Below are 15,104 nucleotides of genomic sequence, written 5' to 3'. Positions count from 1 at the left end.
AAATAATAATAATAAATAAATACATAGAGGACTAAACATGACGAGTAATTCAATAATAATAATAATAATAATAATAAATAAATACACACAGGACTAAACGTGACTCAGTAAGTAAATGATAATAATAATAATAATAATAATAATAATAATAATAAACACATACAGGACTAAACATGACTCAGTAAGTAAATAATAATAATAATAAATACATACAGGACTAAACATGACTCAGTAAGTAAATAATAATAAATAATAATAATAAATAAATACATAGAGGACTAAACATGACGAGTAATTCAATAATAATAATATTAATAATAATAATAATAAATACAGGACTGCATCTATTTTTAGTCATTTTGCATCTTTTTGTGGTGGCTTTGCATTTTTACCCTGACAATGAAACTGCTGAGTCTGGTCATTCACACACACACACACACACACACACACACACACACACGCACGCACGCACGCACGCACGCACGCACGCACACACACACACACACACACACACACACACACACACACACACACACACACACACACACACACACACACACACACGCTGATCTGATGAGTCAGGGGAACCATCAGTGGTCACGTGGTGAACGTGCACCCCTCTTTCCACTGTGGAGCCATTTGTGCACACGTGCACAAGAACGTGGTCACCGTGACGTCACAGGGCGTGTCTGCTGCCATGACTCCAAAAACACACAAACACACACACACGCACACACACGTTTCATGGGACACACACTGAACACACTCACATAAAAGGTTATTCTGTTATTATTCTTGTTTGTTTTTTCTTCTCATTATTTTATTTTATTCATGTTTTTATTCTTTTCTCATGTTTAAAAAATAAAACCAAAGCAGGAGGAACAGGAACACCGAGCTCTGTAACATTTAACACATCATTTTTTATTAAGACATGTATTCATGCATTTATTTATTCATTCTTTCTTTATATATAAATGTATTCCTGCACTTATTTCTTTATTTATTTGTAGATTATTCATTTATTTCTGTTTTATACATTTCTGTACTTTAATGCATTTTTTATTACTATATTTATTTAAACATTTGTTTTTCTTATAAATTTATTCATTCCTGTATTTTTATTGCATTTATTTCAGTATTTATTTATACATTAATTTACTTCTGTATTTTTTATGCACTGACTTATTTCTACATTTCTGTATTTTCATGAATTTACTCTATACATCAACTTATTTCTGTATTTATATGCATTTTTTTTATTCATTTCTGAATTTTTATGCATTTATACATAAATTCATCCACGTCTGTATTTTCATACATTTATTTTTGTATATATTTAAACATTAATTAAATAATTTATTTTTTATTCATTTTTTTAAACATTAATTTATTATTTCTTTATTTTTTGTGCATTTATTTAAACATTAATTCATTCATTCCTGTCTTTGAGACTTCAGTCACGTTTAATCCTCCGTACGTTTCCTAACTTCTGCTGCTGCTGTTTCACTGCACGTTACGACTGAACTCTCCCTTTTTCTTTGGTTCTCCGTCAGCAGCATCTGTTTCCAGGCGGCTGAAGAGAAAATGGTCACGGCACAAAAACGACCCTCTCCTGGTGAAGAGCGAGCGCAGCTTAAATGTTCATGTGAGTTCTTTTTATTTTACAAACGCCAGCCCACAACACTGCACCGCACGACTGACGCCGCTGCGTTAGGGTGCTGGTTAAAAGCTCCAGTGAGCGTTGTGCGTTGAAGACCGCGGGGCCATTGCCAGGGCAACCGTCTGCGTTGGAAACCAAAAACAGGAGAATCCGCGTTGAGTCGCAGCGTGCAGCGGAAAAGCTCGCCCTCACTGAAAACCACAAACACGATTCATTACAGAGACAGAAAACCAGACGTCGTTTTGCAGTTTTTGTCCATTTGTTTCATTGTTTTTATTTTTTCGCCATCTCCAGTCAGGTGACAAAGGCCTCGAGTGAACAAAAGCTTGCAACTCTACCACCCTCCCCGACCCGATCGAGTCCCTCCAGAAGAAACACACGCCTCACTGCAAACCGCCTCGCACATCACGGAGGCCCACGCCGCTACACACTCATGCCTCTCAAAACAAAATATAACACTCCTTTTGTTATTGGGGGGGGGGGGGGGTTGGGGGGAGGGGAGAGCCCTCGACTGGCCCGGTCGGACGAGAGGCGTGAGCGTGCGGGACCCTCACGCCCCTCGAACTCCCGCGCAGACGAGAGACTGGCATCACGCGGGGGAAACTCTGAACTCTGTTTCTGGGAGGGGGAGAAAGAAAAAACTAAACAAAAACAGAAAAACAATCTCTTTTCTTGGTTTTTAGGGCGTTTGACATGCTGGGGGGGGACGGGGGGGGGCCTCAAGTGCTCTTAAGTGCTCGCCACCGCCAATCCCAGCGGTTATGAGGACAGGAAGCGGGCTTTTGTTGAGCCTGACGCACTCAGGAACCAGCGCGGAGGCCGTGCTGGATGTGCGGCTGCTGCTAGAGGGACGGCCGAAACCGCAATTTAGCTTCTACGGGGGCGTCCCCTCCCCCTCCCCTCCCCGCTGCGCTAACAACTCAAACCCCCCCCCCCCCAGGTATTTTTAAAACCTGCTATTTTCAAGAATATAAAAAAATAATCATACAAAAGCTGAATCCCGGGTGTTATTTCAACATTCAGGGACGCGAGTGGCGGGAAAACCGACGCCGTGAAGGCGAAAATAAGCAGGAAGGAGCAGCCGATCATTATTTTTATAAGTCGTTTTTATAGAAAGTAGATTGTTACCAAAACAAAATGACCTCAGTGATGGGGGGCGGAGGACCACGCAGCGAGAGAGAGAGAGAGAGGAGGGGGGGGGGGGGGGGGGCTGCGGTGGAACTTTCCCCAAAACGGCAAATGGAAAAGGGGGATGACGGAGGGAGAGAGAGAGAGAGGGAGAGAGAGAGAGAGAGAGAGAGAGGGGGGGAGGAAAATAAAGATAAATGAAGAGAGAGAGAAACAACAGGATGATTGAGGTTGTCTGTGAAAGGCCGACGCTTTGGTGACAGAACCAATGAGAATGCAAGAGACCGGTTGTGGGTGGAGCTTGTTGCCCGGGGCAGCAAAGTCCCGTCTCCCTTATTTGGTGGCCAGGACCTTGGTGGCGACGGCGCATTCCTCCCCCATGGCAGAAATCACGGTGACCTGCGGAGAAGCGCACGACATGTTGGAGGAGGCAGTCATGTGAAACTCGACACACACACACACACACACGCACACGCACACACACGCGGATCACGTTTCCCTCCGCGGACAGACGCCAGCCTGAGACTCAAACCGTTTCCAGCGCAGATGAAACTTTAGAGACGCATTCTTCTTCCACACGTCGGCGTCTGCGTGACTTTAAAAACACTTAACTCTTAAATACTCAAGCACAAGAGTTTAAATGTGCAGATGAAACTTTAAAAATCTGTTTTACCATCAAAACTTTATCCAGACATCTGCAGAAGATCACATTAAACTAAAAATCTTTGGGTTTTGGACAAAACACGACATAGAAAGTGATATTTTTCACTTTTCAGACGTTTTATCGACCAAATTCTTCATGAAGAAAGAAGATTTTAGAAAATAATGTAATGTAGATTTCTGGGTAAAGTGCAAATAAAAGGACGGAGAACTTTAAAAATCTGTTTTACCATCAAAACTTTATCGCTTCATCTAAAAACGACGTTCTTCATGAAGAATTTGTCCGATAAAACGTCAGAAAAGTGAAAAATCTCACTTTCTAAAAGTCAACGTGCAGTTTTTAAACGTCATGTTGTTAAAACTGAACTCACATTAAACACTTTTAACTCTTGATCCTTTTCCTCGAGGATTTTTAACTGTGTTTAAATGTGCAAATAAAACTTTAAAAATCTGTTTCACCATCAAAACTTTATTTTCTTCATCATTAATTTGGTCGATAAAACGTCTGAAAAGTGAAAAACATCACTTTCTAAAAGTCCAGGTGCAGTTTTTAAACGTCGTGTTTCGTCCTAAACCCAAAGATTTTTAGTTTAATGTGATAAAACAAAAACTTCCATGTTTCAGAAGCTGAAATCTGCATTTCTGACAGTTTTGCATGAAGTATTATGATTTTAAAATGAACTTTTTTTAAGGAGGTTAAACTTTAAACACACGCGGACAAACGTCGAGCTGTGACTCAAACTGTTTCCAGCACAGAGGAAACTTTAGAAACTTTCTTCATCCACACGTCGGTGTCTTTGTAAAGTTAAAGCTTCACTTTAAACACTTTTAGCTCTTTATACTTGAGCACAAGAGTTTAAAGTGTAAAGTTAAATCTCCTTTAATAAAGTGTTTTTTGTAGTTTCTGGTGTTAAAGAGCTGCAGCGAGGAGGTGATAACAGAAACACACCAGCGTGTTTTGATATTAATAGTAAGTCATTGTGTAGTTTTCCACAGCTGTAAAGTGGAAAAGCTTAAAAATGACCTTAATAGTTCTTGAATTTGAAATTGGAAAAGGTGAACGCACCACATTGTAATAAAAAATGTGATATTTCACATAAAAATACAGATTTCAGCTTCTGAAACATGAAGTTTTTGCTTTTTCACAAACACCAAAAAAACTTGTCTAAAAGCAGAAGAATAAGAAGTTAAATTACATTTTTTATTCTGTAGCTTTTTGTTGGGAAAGAAATTTGAACTTTACAAACCGTAAAAACTAAATTAAAGCTTCCTGTCGTCAAAACAAGAGCTTATTCTTCTGTTTTTGAGCTCATGGCTGCAGCTCTTTGACGTCCGAGCATCAACGACCCTATTTTTTACCCATATTTTTGACATTTTGTTAGAAATCTGCGTCTCCGTGGCGATAAAACACGCCGTAGACGCTCCCAGCTCAGCGGTTCCACCACCTTAAACACATTTAAGCATGAACGAAGAGAACGAAGCTTTAAAAGGACATTGAACGCACCATGAACTCGTCCCCGGCCTCGAACTTTGACTCGATCTCTTTGCCGATGTCGCTCTCGGGGACGCGCAGGTCCTCCCTGATCTCCCCGTTGTCGCTCATCAGGGACATGTAGCTTTCGTTGATGTTGACCAGCTGAGGAGGAAACACGCCGTTACGTCAGCGACACAGAGTCAGACGCACGGACACGGAGTCTGACTTTGATTGAACACACGCTTCAAGTAAATATGTTGTTTATTTACTCGTCATTTATGTGTCTGTGTCTTATCCTCAGTATAAGTGTGTGTCACATGTATGTGTGTATGTATGTGTGTATGTATGTGTGTGTACGTCCGTGTGTATGAATGTGTGCGTACGTCCGTGTGTATGAATGTGTGCGTACGTCCGTGTGTATGAATGTGTGCGTACGTCCGTGTGTATGTATGTGTGCGTACGTCCGTGTGTATGTATGTGTGTGTGCGTACGTCCGTGTGTATGAATGTGTGCGTACGTCCGTGTGTATGAATGTGTGCGTACGTCCGTGTGTATGAATGTGTGCGTACGTCCGTGTGTATGAATGTGTGCGTACGTCCGTGTGTATGAATGTGTGCGTACGTCCGTGTGTATGAATGTGTGCGTACGTCCGTGTGTATGAATGTGTGCGTACGTCCGTGTGTATGTATGTGTGCGTACGTCCGTGTGTATGTATGTGTGCGTACGTCCGTGTGTATGAATGTGTGCGTACGTCCGTGTGTATGAATGTGTGTGTACGTCCGTGTGTGTGTATGCATGTGTGTGTACGTCCATGTGTATGTATGTGTGTGTACGTCCGTGTGTATGCATGTGTGTGTACGTCTGTGTGTATGTATGTGTGTGTACGTCCGTGTGCATGTATGTGTGCGTACGTCCGTGTGTATACGTCCGTGTGTATGTATGTGTGCGTACGTCCGTGTGTATGTATGTGTGCGTACGTCCGTGTGCATGTATGTGTGCGTACGTCCGTGTGTATACGTCCGTGTGTATGTATGTGTGCGTACGTCCGTGTGCATGTATGTGTGCGTACGTCCGTGTGTATACGTCCGTGTGTATGTATGTGTGCGTACGTCCGTGTGTATACGTCCGTGTGTATGTATGTGTGCGTACGTCCGTGTGTATGTATGTGTGCGTACGTCCGTGTGTATGTATGTGTGCGTACGTCCGTGTGTATGTATGTGTGCGTACGTCCGTGTGTATGTATGTGTGCGTACGTCCGTGTGTATGTATGTGTGCGTACGTCCGTGTGTATGTATGTGTGCGTACGTCCGTGTGCGTACGTCCGTGTGTATGTATGTGTGTGTACGTCTGTGTGTATGTATGTGTGCGTACGTCCGTGTGTATGTATGTGTGCGTACGTCCGTGTGTATGTATGTGTGCGTACGTCCGTGTGTATGTATGTGTGTGTGTGTGTGTGTTATATACTTTAATAATATAAAGAATAATCTCTTTGTAACAGAATGATGCTTTGTTAGATACAGAACACGGAGAATGGAAGTTATTGTTATTGTTATTACTTATTAAAAAGGGTGGAATTAAATAAGTTCATTCTTCTCCTCGCTCCTGTTCAGATCTGTAAACACAAACTGACCCGTGCTCAGTGAAGACGACACGTTAATGACAGTAAATAAAGAGGAAGTGTGCGAACCTGGTAGTCTATCCTCTTGATGGAGGGCACGTCCATGTTGTGGGTGGAAGGACACATGTCTTCATACTTCTTGTTGGTGAAGATGTCGATACCAACCATGTTCACCTGCAGGAGCAGAAGAAGAACGCTTTGGTTATTAGTGTGAAAGGACGTCAACGACGAGTTAATGTGTGTAAAAGAAATCAAACTGAACGAAGACAGGAAGCGTTTTCAGCTGAAGCAGGATTTAAGTAAGATATGAACCATTGAACCATTGAACCATTAGCTCCTGTAGCTGCCTCGTATTCCTGTTAATATTCAGGTATAAAGGATATTTTCCTATTGAACAGCTCTATATTTGTCCTTAGACAAACTAAACAGCCTCTTATTTACATGAAGACACGTCCGTTCTGTCTCAACGTGGTCACACGTTTACATTTCTATTACACGCGGTGGAGATTCGCCTCGTTGCGGACAAACGTATCTGCGTTTTTGAAGGAAATGAAGACGTTTTAGTCCCAGAACAGTGTTTTGTTTCCAAGATTCATGAAGCACAACGACGCGATCTGATGCATTTTCTGATGTTATGTTTTACTGAAGTGTTTGCACTGTTCATTGTGTTGCTGTACGACACGTTTCAGTAATTAGACGGATCCCCAAGGTAGCTACAGCTAGCTCCTGTAGCTGCCTTGTATAGAAATTTGTTTTGAAAGCATTTTTAAGCACTTTATCTAATATTTTAAGCATTAAACTGAAAAATTCAAAGCAATTTTAAGGATTTCAAGCACCCGAACGAACCCGGAAAGAAGCATCTGCAGCTGAAGCAGTGTTTAAGTAAGTTTGTTTAAAAAGGATTTTATTTATTAAACAGAGGCATCGCACATTAATAAACAGCTGTAAACGCGTTCGAATTCACCAAAAAGTTATTTCCCACGCGGAGACACGACTATAGAGGCAACAAACGACTTTAGGAAGCAGGTTTAAAGTGATTCCAACACAAAAAGCACCGAACTTTTACACATTTTTAGAGTTAAAAACAAAACAGTTGATGCTATTTTTACCAGAGATCCATGATCTGACATTAAGATCAGATACCGGTCCTGATTCTGACAAATCAGCTCGATCCAGGATCAGATCATGAGCCATTAAACTCATTATTTATGTTTATTAAAGTGACTTTTTATCAGTTTCAGCTGCTTTAGATTCTCGTTTGCACAAAACACCAAAAGCCGTGACTTTTAATTATAATTTAAAGAAGTTTAAACCGACGCACAGTTGTTTATTTTAATCACAAATGAATAAATAAGTCAGGAAATTCACTGAATAAGTGACTTTTTCTTTTACAGACTTGAGGAAAGTAACGTTTCAGACGCCGTTAGTCTCTTCACACTGTGAGTGATGCATCGAGTATCGAGCGACATGCCGAGCCCAGGGATCAGCGTCTATCCCTAATTTCTACAAACGCACGGCCAGAATCTTAACCTTTCCTTTTATTGTGAAAGGGCAAAGTCCACGAGGCAGCGCCCTGGTGTTTAAAGAGGGCGATAAGGAGAGCGCGGAGAGCACGGCCCTGAAACCCGAGAACCTGGAGGCCTCGGCCGAGCCCCAGGTCTCTGCCAGACCCTGGAGGCCTCGGCCGAGCCCCTGGTCTCTGCCAGGCCGCCCTCTGACACGCTGCAGCCTTTTATTTCCAAACTCCATTTAAAACTTGGCTGCTCTTATTTTGAAGGGGCCACAGAAACTATTAAGTGTAATTCCGGTGTAAAATCACCACAGGGCCTTTTACGGCGCTTACTTACGTCAAATAATCCACTGAGACCGTTTGTTTCTGTAACAACTATTAAGGTAGAAATCCAGGAGAGTCGCTAACAGCCGGTCGTAGCTAACAGTGATTAGCTCGGGGCAGCACGGTGAAGGCATTCAAAGGTCTTTTTTAACCACTAATGCTGCTGAAAATAACAGCAAACCTCTGCAGCAGCATGAGAAGAGTCCCTACACACACAACAAAGCACCAACGGGCTCCTTCCTTTGGGATTTATATGTGGAAGGTGCTGGAAAAGACTGGAAATGCTTTAATGTGAGAACAGGGAACTAACGGCAACAAAGACAAACAGAGCAAAATCAGTGCACGTTCACGTGGGGGGCACCTGCTCCATGCCCGTGCCGCCAAATCAAAACGGCTTCCCCTTTACCGGCGCTTTAACGAGGGCAGGCGGCGAGTGACCACGTGGTAAACGAATATTAGCTCGGCAGCAGGTGGCGTTAAAATCCAAAAACACGGAGCTGCTTTTACTTTGGCGGTTAGAACAAATCAAACTACAGTAGAATAGATCATTATTCACACACACACACACACACACACACACACACACACACACACACACACACACACACACACACACACACACACACACACACACACACACACACACACACACACACACACACACACACACACACACACACACACACACACACACACACACACACACACACACACACACACACACACTCTCTCTCTCTCTCTCTAACGGTACCTTGGCGTGTCCGTGCTTGCCGGTCTTGGAGGTGGACATCTCCACAATTTTGCAGGGACGTCCCTTCAGCACCACGTACCCGTTCTTGCGCAGGGCGGAGCACTGCATCGGGTAGGTGGCGGAGGCGCCAGACTCGCCAGTCGTGAAGTCAAGATCGGGGTCCGACATGGTGCGATGGGTCAGCGGTGCTGCGGGACACGGTCACACACACTTTAGCGTCACATCAAACACAGGAAACACTAAAAAACGTGATTTATTCTGTAGGAACACGGTTCGATGTTTCCGTTACTGACGTTCAAACGCGTCAGGGAGGTTCGGAAAAACAACGTTTATATTGAATTTTTTTTATTAACAAAATAAAAGAACTATTAGATTACTTTTTTAAATATACGTTACTGTTATTTCTACATTTATAAATACAGTTTTGGACTGGAACATGTAAGAAATGTTTATTTTGAAGCTTTTTAATAAAAAAATAAAACAGATTTAATCTTAATACAGCAGACTTTTGTCTTTGTACACTTTAATTTATATTATTTCTTATTTAATTTATATTATTTCTTATTTAATTTATATCATTTCTTATTTAATTTATATTATTTCTATCTAATTTATATCATTTCTTATTTAATTTATATTATTTCTATTTAATTTATATAATTTCTTATTTAATTTATATTATTTCTTATTTAATTCATATAATTTCTTATTTAATTTATATTATTTCTATTTAATTTATATTATTTCTATTTAATTTATATTATTTGTTATTTAATTTATATTATTTCTTATTTAATTTATATTATTTCTATTTAATTTATATCATTTCTTATTTAATTTATATCATTTCTTATTTAATTCATATCATTTCTTATTTAATTCATATCATTTCTTATTTAATTTACATTATTTCTTATTTAATTTACATCATTTCTTATTTAATTTATATTATTTCTTATTTAATTTATATTATTTCTTATTTAATTCATATCATTTCTTATTTAATTCATATCATTTCTTATTTAATTTACATTATTTCTTATTTAATTTACATCATTTCTTATTTAATTTATATTATTTCTTATTTAATTTATATTATTTCTTATTTAATTTATATCATTTCTTATTTAATTTATATCATTTCTTATTTAATTTATCTCATCTCATCTCATCTTCATCCGCTTATCCGGGGTCAGGTCTCAGGGGCAGCAGCTCCAGCAGGGGACCCCAAACTTCCCTTTCCCGGGCCACATTAACCAGCTCTAACTGGGGGATCCTGAGGCGTTCCCAGGCCAGTGTGGAGATATAATCTCTCCACCTAGTCCTGGGTCTTCCCCGAGGCCTCCTCCCAGCTGGACGTGCCTGGAACACCTCCCTAGGGAGGCGCCCAGGGGGCATCCTTACCAGATGATCCTGAACCACCTCAACTGGCTCCTTTCAACGCAAAGGAGCAGCGGCTCTACTCCAAGTTCCTCACGGATGCTGAACTTCTCCCCCTCTCTCTAAGGGAGACTCCAGCCACCCTCCTGAGAAAACCCATTTCGGCCGCTTGTACCCGCGACCTCGTTCTTTCGGTCATGACCCAACTTTCATGACCATAGGTGAGGGTAGGAACGAAGATTGACCGGTAGATCGAGAGCTTTGCCTTCCGGCTCAGCTCTCTTTTCGTCACAACGGTGCGGTAGAGCGACTGCAACACCGCCCCCGCTGCTCCGATTCTCCGGCCAAACTCACGCTCCATCGTCCCCTCACTCGTGAACATGATCCCGAGGTACTTGAACTCCTTCACTTGGGGTAAGGACTCATTCCCTACCTGGAGTAAGCAATCCACCGGTTTCCTGCTAAGAGCCACGGCCTCAGATTTAGAGATGCTGATCCTCATCCCAGCCGTTTCACACTCGGCTGCGAACCGATCCAGTGAGTGCTGAAGGTCACTGACCGACGATGCCATTAGGACCACATCATCTGCAAAAAGCAGAGACGAGATCCTCAGCCCACCGAACTGCAACCCCTCCCCACCACGACTACGCCTTGAAATCCTGTCCATGAAAATCACGAACAGGATTGGTGACAAAGCGCACCCCTGGCGGAGGCCAACCCCCACCGGAAACGAATCCGACTTACTCCCGAGGATCCGGACACAGCTCTCACTTTGGGTGTACAGAGATTGGATGGCCCACAGAAGTGACCCCCTCACCCCATACTCCCGCAGCACCTCCCACAGTATCTCCCTAGGAACCCGGTCATATGCCTTCTCCAAATCCACAAAACACATGTAGACTGGATGAGCATACTCCCAGGCCCCCTCCAGGATCCTTGCGAGAATGAAGAGCTGGTCCGTTGTTCCACGTCCAGGACGGAATCCACATTGTTCCTCTTCAATCTGAGGTTCGACTATAGGACGAACCCTCCTTTCCAGCACCTTGGAGTAGACTTTACCAGGGAGGCTGAGTAGTGTGATACCCCTGTAATTGGCACACACCCTCTGGTCCCCCTTTTTAAAAAGAGGAACCACCACCCCGGTCTGCCACTCCCTTGGCACTGTCCCAGACTTCCACGCAATGTTGAAGAGGCGTGTCAACCAAGACAGCCCCTCCCAACCCAAAGTTTTCAGCATTTCTGGACGAATCTCATCAACCCCTGGGGCTTTGCCACTGTGGAGTTGTTTGACTACCTCAGTGACTTCCGCCAGGGATATTGACAATGATTCCCCATCAGCCTCCAGCTCTGCCTCTACAAAAGAGGGCGTGTTAGTCGGATTAAGGAGTTCCTCAAAGTGCTCCTTCCACCGCCCGATCACCTCATCGGCTGAGGTCACCAGCGTCCCGTCTTTACTGTAAACAGCTTGGACGGTTCCCCGTTTCCCCCTCCTGAGATGTCGAATGGTTTTCCAGAAGCACCTTGGTGCCGCCCGAAAGTCCTTCTCCATGGCTTCTCCGAACTCCTCCCACACCCGCTGCTTTGCCTCTGACACAGCAGAGGCTGCAGCCCTTTTGGCCTGTCGGTACCTTGCATCATTTCTTATTTAATTTATATTATTTCTTATTTAATTTACATCATTTCTTATTTAATTTATATCATTTCTTATTTAATTTATATTATTTCTTATTTAATTTATATCATTTCTTATTTAATTTATATTATTTCTTATTTAATTTACATTATTTCTTATTTAATTTACATCATTTCTTATTTAATTTATATTATTTCTTATTTAATTTATATTATTTCTTATTTAATTTACATTATTTCTTATTTAATTTACATCATTTCTTATTTAATTTATATTATTTCTTATTTAATTTATATTATTTCTATTTAATTTATATTATTTCTATTTAATTTATATTATTTCTATTTAATTTATATTATTTCTATTTAATTTATATTATTTCTATTTAATTTATATTATTTCAACATTTACAAACAGTTTTGGACATGAACATGTCAGAAATGATGTTTATAATATTTTTAATTTTTTTTAAAAACTATTAGATTGAGGCATTTCAGACTGACCATTAGTTTAGCTGTTTACCTTTTATCTTATATTATTCTTACATCTATAAATACAGTTTTGGACATGAACATGTAAGAAAAGTAACATTTATATTGAATTTTTTCATAAAAAATAAAAACTATTAGATTATTGAGGCATTTCAGATTCCCTTAGTTTAAAAAATATGTTATTGTAATGTTATGAACATGTAAGAAATTATGTTTATTTTTAATCTTTTTAATAAAAGAAGTGTGTGTGTGTTTGTGTATTTTCAGATTTACTCTTAGTTTAACGGACTTATGTCTTTGAACACTTTAATTTATATTATTTCTATATTTACAAACACATTCATTGACTGGAACATGTCAGAAAAACAGTGTTTATATTAATATAATAATAAAAAAACTATTTGATTGAGGCATTTCAGATTGACTCCATTAATTTAGCCGTGTACATTTTAATTTATATTATTTCTACATTTACAAATACAGTTTTGGAAATTAACATGTCAGAAAAATAAAGTTTATTTTGAATCTTTTTAATAAAAAAAAATATATATATCAGATTTAATCTTAGTTTAACAGACTTATGTCTTTGTATATTTTAATTTATATTATTTATTTCTACATTTTTAAATAAGTTCTTGGACATGAACATGCAAGAAATTATGTTTTATATTATTTCTACATTAAAAAACACAGTTTTGGACACAAGAATGCAAGAAAAGCAACGTTTATATTGAATCTTTAATTTAAAAAATCAGATTTAATCTTAGTTTAACAGAGTTATGTCTTTGAACACTTTAATTTATATTATTTCTACATTTACAAATACATTCATTGACTGGAACATGTAAGAAAAACAGTGTTTATATTAATATAATAATAAAAAAACTATTAGATTATTGAGGCATTTCACACTGACCCCATTAATTTAGCCGTGTACGTTTTAATGATATTAATTTCTACATTTGTGTTTAACTCAGGAACATGTAAAGGAAACACTCTGGAAAAAGTGATGTTTATATTGAATCTTTAATAAAAAAAATCAGATTTAATCTTAGTTTAGCAAACTTTTTACATTTTAATTTATATTATTTCTACATTTACAGACATTCTTGTACTGGAATATGTCAGAAAGATGTTTATATTAAATATTTCTAATAAAAAAAATATTAGATTGAGGCATTTCAGATTGACTCCCTTAGTTCAGCACTGTACATTTTAATTTATATTATTATTTTTACATTTTAGCATTATATATAACTCTGGAACATGTCAGAAAAGTAAAGTTTCAATAAATTAAACACAATCACACTAAAAGCAAACATGTAAAGAGCTAAGACACCAGATTAAACCCCTTTAAAGGTGAAAACATTACAATAATAAAGGATTTATTGCAGTAAAGTGACATGAACACATGGGCCTGCAGTCACACAGTAACGGCACAGAGCCAGCGGACAATACCGGCCACACACACCGACAACAGCCGCTCTTTGAGCACATTTTCCGGTTAAAAACATCAATATTTCATTAAAAAACCCTCTTTTAAGCCGCTGTGGTGTTCATTATTCACGCTTTACACAAACAGCGAGGACCGTTATCTCTGCTCGCGTTAGCTTCCCCTGTTAGCCACAAGCTATCGCGAGATAGCGCGTGGCTAACAGGGGAAGCTAACGGGAGCGTGAGCTAACGGTAGCTCCGTCAAACATTTCACAGATTGACGTGACGCTCGATAAACAGCGGCCCGGTTTAGTGTTTAAAACACACCGGCGGTTGGTTGTGTTAAATACTAAAAGCGTGATTTAACGGAAATAACGGGGATAAATGAGTTGTAACACGGGGCTGGCCGCCGCCGCTACAGGCCGCGTGTCTCTTTATAGTCAGCCCAGTAACGGTATCTGAACACGGACACCGACACGTAAAGTGCCGTTACAGAAACGTTAGAGCCCCGCAGCCGCTCAGGCCGCTGCACGGGGACGTTACCGGGTCCGCATCCGTTATCCGCTCACTTTAAAAAACCGTTAAGTGCCCCGTTTATCCCCCCCGAGGCAGAAACACGCGCCATGCCACACTTACCTTCCAAGAAAAAGAGGACCGGAAGTGCGCATGCGCGGCCAACTTTACTGCAGCATCCGTAGAGGGAGAATTAGAGAGGGGGGGGGGGGGGGGGTTAGGGGGCAGGCTGGCAGAGAGGGTTGCCAGGTTTAAGGGAGGCAAACCTGGCAACCCCGGCAGGGCAGCAACGCTCTTTTTCTTATTTTTCCTTTATAATTATTATAATTTATCTTTTTATTTTCATGTTTGATTTTATTCTATTTTATTATTATACTTTTTATAATTATTTTTATTTTATTTTCATGTTTAATTTTATTTTATTTTTATACTTTTTATAAAAAAAATGTCATGTTTAATTTTATTTTATTATTATACTTTTTATAATTATTTTTATTTTATTTTCATGTTTGATTTTATTTTATTTTT

The 15,104-nt window shown here is 39.8% G+C and overlaps 1 protein-coding gene across 1 annotated transcript; it reads right to left on the bottom strand.

Moving 5' to 3' along the window:
- Positions 1–2,147: 2,147 nt before the first annotated feature.
- LOC310963179 (eukaryotic translation initiation factor 5A-1-like) lies at positions 2,148–14,742 on the bottom strand. Its single transcript, XM_083935867.1, has 5 exons — positions 14,700–14,742; positions 9,126–9,313; positions 6,610–6,714; positions 4,953–5,084; positions 2,148–3,187 (listed from the first exon to the last, which is right to left on the bottom strand). The coding sequence occupies exons 2-5, from the start codon at positions 9,291–9,293 to the stop codon at positions 3,122–3,124; spliced, it is 471 nt and encodes a 156-aa protein (XP_083791993.1). The 5' UTR covers positions 9,294–9,313; positions 14,700–14,742; the 3' UTR covers positions 2,148–3,121.
- Between the last annotated feature and the right edge of the window lie 362 nt (positions 14,743–15,104).

Source organism: Echiichthys vipera, assembly GCF_963691815.1.
Source record: "Echiichthys vipera genome assembly, chromosome: 21".
Taxonomy (NCBI): domain Eukaryota; kingdom Metazoa; phylum Chordata; class Actinopteri; order Perciformes; family Trachinidae; genus Echiichthys; species Echiichthys vipera.
This window is presented reverse-complemented; position numbering and strand designations above follow the sequence as displayed.

Excerpts from the sequence above, each read along its gene's own strand:
- LOC310963179 (XM_083935867.1), bottom strand. The coding sequence starts at position 9,293 with ATGTCGGACCCCGATCTTGACTTCACGACTGGCGAGTCTGGCGCCTCC. Across the intron at positions 6,715-9,125 it reads GCAAGCACGGACACGCCAAG|GTGAACATGGTTGGTATCGA; the intron begins GTACCGTTAGAG and ends CTGCTCCTGCAG. Across the intron at positions 5,085-6,609 it reads TCAAGAGGATAGACTACCAG|CTGGTCAACATCAACGAAAG; the intron begins GTTCGCACACTT and ends TTTCCTCCTCAG.